General features: G+C 39.8%; 1 protein-coding gene across 1 annotated transcript in view; it reads right to left on the bottom strand.

Annotated features, from left to right (window-relative positions):
- Positions 1-9,574, bottom strand: part of USH2A (Usher syndrome 2A (autosomal recessive, mild)) — a gene marked incomplete at its 5' end in the record, with an annotated part of 716,575 nt that overhangs the window by 100,323 nt on the left and 606,678 nt on the right. The window contains 2 exon segments of the mRNA XM_015424093.1: positions 2,472-2,826; positions 8,920-9,082. Coding sequence (XP_015279579.1) covers positions 2,472-2,826; positions 8,920-9,082 — 518 coding nt within the window.

The raw sequence follows: 9,574 nt of genomic DNA, 5'->3' as shown, positions 1-9,574 counted from the left end.
CTAGAATGCACCCAATCGGGCGGTCAGGATCCTAGAGTGACCTATAGAATGTATATGCACTGTAAATAATCCTATCACAGGTGTGGGTGTGGGTGTGGGTGTGGGTGTGGTTCACTATGGGAATATAAACAGGCCTCCGGTCCTGTTTTCCTTGTCCCCCCCCCCCCCCCTCCTTTCCCCCCCCCCCCCGAGCTGAAATAAACTATGAGCTGTTTCACTTATCAACACGTCTGGACTCAGTACATTATAGCAGCCAAACCTGAATAAAGCCTGACCTTTGCTGGTACAACATTCTCCTTGAAACATGCCTAAGGTCATTTGCTAATCTGCTTCTTGTTCTTCTAGACCTCAATCCTTGCCTGCTAGACTAAGGACTAAGGACTTGCCCCAAACCTGAGATAGAACCAGACTAGCAGGAGTCTGCTTGTGGTCCCAGAGGTGATATTGGGTGTGCTCCTGATAATTTTCTTTCCACTATTTTAACTTAAAATGTTGCCACAGTAAATGATGAATAACTTTCTAGTCAAGTTCTGCCATCTCCCTCAACTGTTAATTCACGCTCAGAAATACTATCTGGGGCACTATTATTGTATTATTGTATTTTCAAATCAGTGCCAGTCTAATGTCAATTTTGGGATATATCATTGCTAGAGGTTCTACACAGCATGTTTCTGGCCAAAATATATACTACAATATACTATCATCACTTTTGTTTTTTTAATATAACTTAAAATATTCACCTAAGTTTTAGGTACTCTTATTTGTTAAGGTTTGCTCTTAGTAAAAGATAGTATAGAAATACCAGTTGTTACTGTTGGTAAAAACTCTTTCTTTTTATAGTAGTTAATTCATTTCTGATTGTGAAGAGTCAACTCTCCCTAATTATTAAACATAAATCACAGATGTCAAGCTAATGTTAATTTCACTATCATGCTTAAACCAGAATGTACTTCAAATATGTAAAGGGGGAAAAATTACATTCCAAGGATTGGAAAATATCTGATTTTGTTTCAATGTTATTTCCCTTCAGCCTTCAAGATACAATCCTAAGCCTATTTAATAAGAAATAAATTCCGCTGCACTTGGTGGTATTTAATTGCATTGCAAGTAAGTATATTTGGGATCATATACAGATGATTCAGCCACTTCTCCTTCAGGTTGCATATGAATCATCCTTATGCAAAATCTATATGAATAATATACATTGTGTACATATATTTGTATATCATACTTAACTCAGAAAGGGAAACTGCCGGAACATACTATAAACACAAGATGGAAAAATGCCAGAGAAACTGCATGAATTCCTTAAGCCTGTTTTCACTGTGGAAGAAGTGGGCCACATACCTACACCAGAACTGTTGCTTCTGGGAAGAGCACCTGAACAACTGACACAAATTGAAGTAATGAAACATGAAGTTCTAGGATTACTGAGCAAATTAAATATGACACCAATTTGGGGTCTGGAAGGTGTATACCCAAGGATTCTTTAAATAGTAATCCTAAAAAGAAGTTATACCCTTCTAAAAAAAAATAAAAATCTTTCCATGAGTATTAAAATGTGGACAGGTTTTTGAGGGAGGAGGGAGGGAGAAAAGGGAAATCATTTGTTTTTGCCCCTAATCACAACTGTAATCCTTAGACTCCATGGCTAAAACCTTGATAACAGATTCTTCTTGGAAAATAATCCTGTGTCTTGCAACTTTTCTCCATACACTTTGCTGGAACCAAGTCTACTTCGTGAGTTTACTTTTCAGGCATTTTTTTAAAAAAACAATTCTGTTTTTCATATGTGTTTCTGTGGCTAGGCATTTGTGTAAATCTCTTCACAGTTCCACTCACACAGCCGGCAAACTGAAGTCAAAGGAAATGCATCTTTCAAATATCTAGAATGGGCGTCTTTGCAAAGGCTGTTTGAAATGTGTTATGACTATGTGGACTCCTCCTATCAAGTTATCAAGTTACACTGAATACATGGACTTTATGTCTTATCTTCAAAGGAGAAAATATTGTATCTTATGCCTTAATATAGTTACAGTATGCATAAATGTTGTTGTGACACCACCAACTTTATAATTGTTTAAATATATTGTTTTGGCAATTTTTGATAGTGTTTTCTACTAGTGGAATTTGTATATTTGGGATTCCTGTGACACTAGTCTTTTTCCCTTGTTGTTTGGGTTAGAAGGGGATTAGGCAGATTCATTGAGGATAGATCCATTAACAGCTATTAGACATGATGATTAAAGGGAATCTCCATATGTATAGGCAGCAAATTTCTGAATACAAGTGATAAAACCTCTGAATACCAGTGCTAAAAGCCAACATCAGGGTAAGGCCTTGGCCTTAGTGCCCCATTTGTTGGCCATCGAGGGTAGTTGGTTGGCCACCCTGAAACAGGAAGCTGGACTAGATGACCACAAGCCTGATCTAGCATGTTCTTAAATATTGGTTGTACAACAGTTTCTTACCGGTACAGTCAGTGCAGTAATAGCTGGGGTGTTAAACGTTGGGTCAGTCTGTCTCTCTTGATAGACAACTCGATATTGAGAAATACCACCATTAGAAGAAGTTGGGCTGGTCCAATTTAGGAGTACTGAGTAAGCACTAACAGCTTGAGCCCAGGGAGCTTTCATGCCCCAAGGTGGAGCTTCAAGAGTCTGTGCTGAAGACCAGAGGCTATCCACAGACCCCTTGGAATTCTGAGCCCTGATGCGATATTCATACTCTGTGAATGGTTGAAGTATGTCAGTAGCATCAATAAATTCCAAAGCACCTTCAGACCAAATGAAGATAAGCAGTTCCTCTTGAGTGCCCACAGAATGCCTGAAAAGTCACACAAAAAAAGTGTATGTAGCAGAATGGTATTTTACAATACTAAACAGATGTGATACTGAAGTACAAATGTTAAAATAACTGTAGCTTCATACAGTAATTGCTCTTTGTCTCCCTGTCAGCCTATCTATAATAATGAAAATAAAAAGAAAGAAATGGTAAATACAGGTTTCTTTGAAAGGAAAGAATAGTGAACTTTCTTTAAAAGATTATGAAAAGCCCTGAATGGCTAAGTGATAATCATTTTTCAGTTTTTCAATTTAACTCAGGTCTCATAAAGGTTAAAGTTTAAAATAAGATCTAATAGTATCAGCTATCCATACAGACGTGGTAAAATACTTGATTGCAGTTTTAAAAAAGCATGGAGATCTTAAACATTGAATAAAGTAAGGTAATATTTCAAAGGTATTCTTTAGATTCTACACCAAAAGACTTTGTACTGCACTGAAGGTATAACCCAGTGGCAATCTCCCCCTTAGCACTGGTATCTGCCAGAGACACATTCCCCCCAATAATACGTGACATCTGTACCTTTAAAGAAAATAATGCTGACCTTGCAAGACTATGTTATTAGTTCTTGGTGGCCAGTTTGGAGGTTGCTAGGGAAGCTCAGAGAACATTGCCAAGGCTTCCATGTCTCAGTGTCAGCTGAGTGTGCCTTTGTGTGTGGGGGAGACAAAGAAAGATGCAAGGGAGAAATAAAGAAGCACACAAAAAGGGAATGGGGAGGGAAGAAAATAAATCTGAAGGGCTGAGGAGCAGAAAATGTAGGCTGGTGAGTGGGAAGGTAGAAAAGGGGCGAGGTTGTTGGAGCTGTCACTGGTAGGGAAGGAAGGAAAGCCGAAGAAAGGTCTGAGAAGACAGATAAAAGTCACAGGAAGAGAGCTGCTCAAGGGAGGTAGGGAGGAAGGCAGGCAGGCAAGCAGGCAGGCTGGCTGAAGACTGGGGGAGGGAGTGGGAGACAGATAAAGGTTGTGGGAGAGAAGAGAAGGGGAAAGGCTGCTGGAGCTCTCATGGGGAGGGAAAGCTGAACACTTAAGGTGAAGGGAAGAAATGGAAAGAAACTGTGGGGTTTTCTAGAGGCAGGGAAAAGAGGAAATAGTGTGGAGGGGAATACAAGAAGGAAGGAGACCCCCATACCCAGGGCCTCTTCTTTTCTTGTTCTGTTAACTAAGCTTTTGATTCTTCACTTTGGTTGAAGATGCAGATACATGGAGCAGTGGCAACAGGGGAGATCTCACAAGCCTACAGTTGCTCATATGAAAACCTGAAAACTTAACAAACCACACTGGAAAGAGTTGCAAAATTCCTATAATAAGCATAAAAATGGGGTTGCCAGCCCCCAGGTCTGTGCGGGGTTTTCCCCACCTCTGTGGGCTTCAATCCACCCCTGTCCAAGAGTGACCACCCACCCACCTCTCTCCCTCCCCTCCTGCCAGATTCAAAGAGCTTCAGTTGATCAGTGGGGACCACATGGCCTGCCAACCAGCTAGAGGGTCCTTTAAATCTAGCAGGAGGGAGAGGGGTGGCCTAGCGGGTGGTCACTCTTGGGGGTGGGGCTTGAGTGGGGTTTTCTGCAAGCGAGGTGAGGGTGCGGCATGCGGGGCTGATTTCCTGAGAGGAACTGGCAACCTTACATAAGGCTAGTATATGGGAAAATGTGGGATTAAGAAATGGATGCAAGTACTTCCCTTTCTTTTAACAAAGAACTGTGTCAGTAACCAAATAAATAAATTAGATTGTCTATCACTTGTTACAGCAAACTGGGTAGAATGGAATCAGGATGCATACTGAGTGAATGCCAAGACTGTTAAGTAGGAATGATGGACAAAGAAAATTTCTTTGATATATGTATAAATATACATTTTTGTTTGTTTCTTGTAAATGACATGCATGATCAGAAAGTGTGTCTCACCTATCTTCTTTGGCTAATTTCCCATTTTCATTTGTTTTGTTTATTGCATTTTTATGCCATTTTATCATTTTACAATATTAATGCACAACTTGTTACAGATGTTCAAAACTATGTCTAACAGCAGTATTTCTATTTTACTTAGTTAATCTGGTTGGGGGAAAGGATGATGCCTCTTCCCCTAATGATTGTCATTATGATTTTTTTTAAAAAAAAATTGTGAGCATCCAAAAGAACTAGCAACATTTTTTTTAATTGGAGACAGTATTTTCAGAGTTTAGAAAATTGCCAGGCAAACTCTCTACTGCTTGCCCAAAAGTATATTGTACACTTGCACTTCCATCTGATTCTTTAGTCTGAAGTATAATGACTTCCCAGTGAGTTAAGAGGGGGAAAAACCCTCAATTGCAGAAAAGTGAAAAATTATGATATTTTAAGTCCAGCAATGCTCTCTTTAATGCTTGCTAGTTTGCTTTGCACTGCACAGCATCTCAATTAGCCACCATAGCTGTTTGTTGAATTCACAAATTAGTGTTTAGTAACGTGGAAAATCTGTGATAAACAATTTCTCTGTGCTGATAGATCAAATATGCCACCAACTGTGAGCTATTCCACAAGTAAAGCTGAACAATATAGTCTGGTTAAAGTGTTTAGATCTTATTACTGCTGAATATTTAATGAAAGGAACTTATGGCTAGGTAAATGGTTCCATGTAGTGCTACAACGAGAGACTATCCTCATGTATGAATAAACTTTGAACAGAAATGGCTGAGCAGTCTCTAATCATTTCAAAAGGCTGAAATTTAGAATTCAGCTGCTCATTTAAGTGGAAGCTTTTCTCCCGCACAGTGAGAAACACAAGAGAAAGATTACATATCTCAGGAACTGGGAACTGCTACTGAATCTACATACGCAGGTTTCACTCTTTTTGTGAGGGTCAAGTAGGCAAGCTTTGTAAGGACAAGCTACATAGGTCACATCATAGCCAGAAATAACCCAAATATTGTAGATGTCTACTCTGAAAACTGAAGAGCTATACCTACGCAAGATGAGGTGTAGTGGTTAAGAGTGGTGGACTCTAATCTGGAGAACCAGGTTTGATTCCCCACTCCTCCACATGAAGCTAGCTGGGTGACCTTGGGTCAGTCAGTTCTCCCAGAGCTCTCTCAACTCCACCTGCCTCACAAGGTGACTGTTGTGGGGAGAGGAAAGGAAGGCGATTGTACTCTAAGACTCCTTCAGGAATTGAAGAGCAGGGTAAAAAACCCCAACTCTTCTTCGTTTGCTCAAAGCTCATATAGTACATAAGTTGTTGATAATGTCTTCTGCACCATGGCTAACACTCCCAGTAAACGAATTGCTTTAAACCAGGTGTTTAAACTGCATTTAATTCCAGCTTTACGCCCCTTATTGACAGTGCCATCCTAAGACTGTCTACTCAAATTCCTACTTGAGTCTTAAGCAAACTCCTAGGAAACTGTTCTTAGGGTTACACCGTTAGTATTTGACAACCTCCACCACTCAGTTCTACAGAAATCAAACATTACAAATGGAAAAAGAAAGCAAATCAAGTAAATATATTTATTTTTGCCTATTTTTAATTTTATTCCAGTAAAGAATTTGGGTTTGCTAAGCAAAGGTTTGGGAGGGACAGGGATGAGGAGTCCTCAGAGAGAATAGCTGATAACTCTAAATCATTCCGTTTTAATGAAAAGCTGCCTTACTCACTTGTGGGTTAAATAAATTTAAGTTGGTGTACAAACAGCAGCAAGGCAATGGCAGCAAGTGATGAAAAGAAATTACATACTATAACATCCTCTAGAAATACTGCAAGCTTGTTTCTATAACAGTGTAGGGCTAGGCATGGGTATTACATGAAGGGGGGAAAAAGAGAACAGCGTGCTAACATCCCATTTCTGTCCCTACAAATTTCTGATTTTTTCACAGCTATCTGAGAATGATGTGATATTGTTGTTGTCTAAGCACATTTAAACTTCAGCTGAAATAACTGCCAAGTGATTCATGCCTATGTAGGTGAATATAACGATTGTATCTGGAGCCCCAGTGCGCCATTTTCATTTCACTTTAAATAAAAAACAAAATGTATCTATGTCAGTCAGTGCCCTTCTGCTGTACTCAGAGGTATCAAACAGGCTACAATTATGATTGTGAAGTGATTGTGTCACATTGGAGGAAGGTTTATTGCTTTCGAGTCTGCTAGGCAGTAACACATTCTGTTTCATATTACTCTTTATATCATTGTTTGGCTGTGACTAGAATAATCAAATGCCATCAAATGCTGTCAAATTCAATTTACCGTATTTTCCACTTTCTGCATTATATTTCCTGTTTTCCCTTTCTATTGCTGCAGTTGAAATTGCAGCTGTAATCATCAGCTTTATTTACAAAACCAGCAGAGTGAAGCCACATCTTGGACCAGTGTTTCTCAAACTGGGGTCTGGGGACTGCAGGGGGTTCATGAGTCCTTTCGTAAGGAGAAAGGGCAAGATGACGCTATCTGGGTAAAATAAAAATGTGACATAGTTTTCTAGGAATTGGGGGGGAGGGATTCTTGGCTTCAGAGGAAGGAGATGGAATCTGCTTCTCTCCCCCCCCCCTTTGAAGAGTGGGAGCTCATAAAGTTGCTGACTCCTGCAGTCACCTAGGTGCCAGATCACCCCACAGCACGATCCCCTCCAAAAAACTCACTGGCAAAGATTCCAATGGTGAAATCTGTCTAAATAGGATTTCATTATCTTCTCTCCTCTATACCCTCACCTTCATTCTTGCCTCTGGTTTCTCAGTCCCTTAGCTCTCCTACCCCTGGGTTTTCTTCCCATAGCCTTCACCCGCATATGGTTCTAATCCCAGCTGAATTGATAACTTTCCCTTTATTCTTTGAACAACTGAAAATCTCAGATTGGGTCAGCCAATCATTATCAGGTCAGTATCATTGCCACAAGTACAATACAATATAGGTGGCTGGGATCCAAAGAAGCCCATGAATGTATCTAAAACACTTTGATTCACATAGGCAATTTTGCTTTTGGATGGAACATTTTGTGCTACGTTCCGTGTCACACAAGAAAGGCACTGAGCTTCATAAGCAGCTTTTGCAGATGGATATAGGACACTTCCATGGGAAGGGAGAGTCCCAGTGCACATACAGAAGCCAACTTGCAGTTCCCTCAGTCCTAGTACATAAACTAATATGCCAAGGCTCTCTCCCCTACTTATTTCAGTAAGGCTGAATGAGAACCAATTGAGAGGCTTCTTTTGCTGTTTTCCTACCACCACAATGAGAGCTCCATGGTCAGGGCTCCATGTGGCTGGGAAAATGTTTAAATACTCTAACCACACAGGTCCTTACCAGTGTTCCCTCTAAGCTGAGTTAGTGTGAGCTAGCTCACAATATTTTAGCCTCCGGCTCACAGATTTTTGTCTTAGCTCAGGAAGGAGGGCTCCAGAGCAAACTGATTTATGCAGTAGCCAAATTGCTTGCTCATAACTTTAATGCCAGTAACTCACAAAGCAGAATTTTTGCTCACAAGACTCCACAGCTTAGAGGGAACATTGGTCCTTACTACTGGTTATACCTTAACAACTTGAGTTCTTTTGGACTGGTCCATCAACACAAGTATCCTGTTTCCTGTGACCACTTAAATATTTCCAGGAAGCCCACAATCACAGTTTCTGTCACAAACCAACCCTCTGCTCACCCCGCCTCCCCAACAATAGGCAACAGTGACCCCTTGCCTATGAACATGGACACGAATGTTTTATTTTGCCAAATTCCTGGAACCTAGTAGCACTGGCAGGAATGTTTCTTATGCTCTCCATGCAAAATACACAATTTTATCTTTTTTAAATTTTGTAACATTAAGCTTGACAAAGTATTCTGGAGAATTCAAAAGCTTGCACAGATTTTTGTGCCAATTTATTTTTGTCCTGTAAAAGTAGTTACATGCATTTTGTTCTTGGTTTTGAATTTTGCTTGGACCAAAATAACTTCACAACTTTTCCCATCTCATGCTATCCAGCCTACCTACATGGGAAGAGGATGTAAACATTCATGGGCCTTAGTACAACTCTCAACTATTTGGCTACAGTTAACTGAAGAAGGAATGTTTGCTTGAACCTGGCAAAAGAAATGATCATGTCATAAGAGCTACCTGTAAACAAAGTAGTTTCTGATTATTCCATTGGATTTCTTAGGTGGCAACCATTTTACTTCAATAGATGTTGATCCAGTGGCTATAACTACAGGTGGACTCAATTCCTTAGGGGGTGCTTCAGCAGTCTGTGCATATGCCCGTTCACCAACTCCACAGCCAACTGGAGTAAAACAAAATATTGTTAAATTAATTGAAATCAACATACATTTCTAATGCAAATTCATTGACACCATAAGGATGGCATGATATCAGAAAAGGTAAACCACAAACACAACTAAGTGAAAACTCTTTTTACATATGTAAAGTATATATTACTGTCTTTTTTTCTGTTTCTTCTCAGATTATGGTCTATGTAGCAATGCACCAATTAATACTCTGATCACTGACATAGTCTTTTAGCATTAAGATGAAAATTGAAGGAGCTAAAAATTACACCCAAGATAGAGCTGAAAAATTCTGGAAAGAACACATTTGGAATAATAGAAAAGGACAAAAGTCTAGTAGCACCTTAAACAATAACAAAATTTGTGGAACGGTATGAGCTTTTGTGAGTCACTGCTCACTTCTTCAGATATTTACATATGGAATAACTAGGGAGCAAAGTCCGTTGTAGATTAAGACAATGGGCCCTAGAAAGGTAGGGTGGGTGGGT

Source organism: Gekko japonicus, unplaced genomic scaffold (genome assembly GCF_001447785.1).
Source record: "Gekko japonicus isolate JY-2015 unplaced genomic scaffold, Gekko_japonicus_V1.1 scaffold810, whole genome shotgun sequence".
In the NCBI taxonomy this organism is placed as follows: Eukaryota; Metazoa; Chordata; class Lepidosauria; order Squamata; family Gekkonidae; genus Gekko; species Gekko japonicus.
Note: the sequence above shows the minus strand (reverse complement) of the source record. Positions and strands in the feature narration are given on the sequence as shown.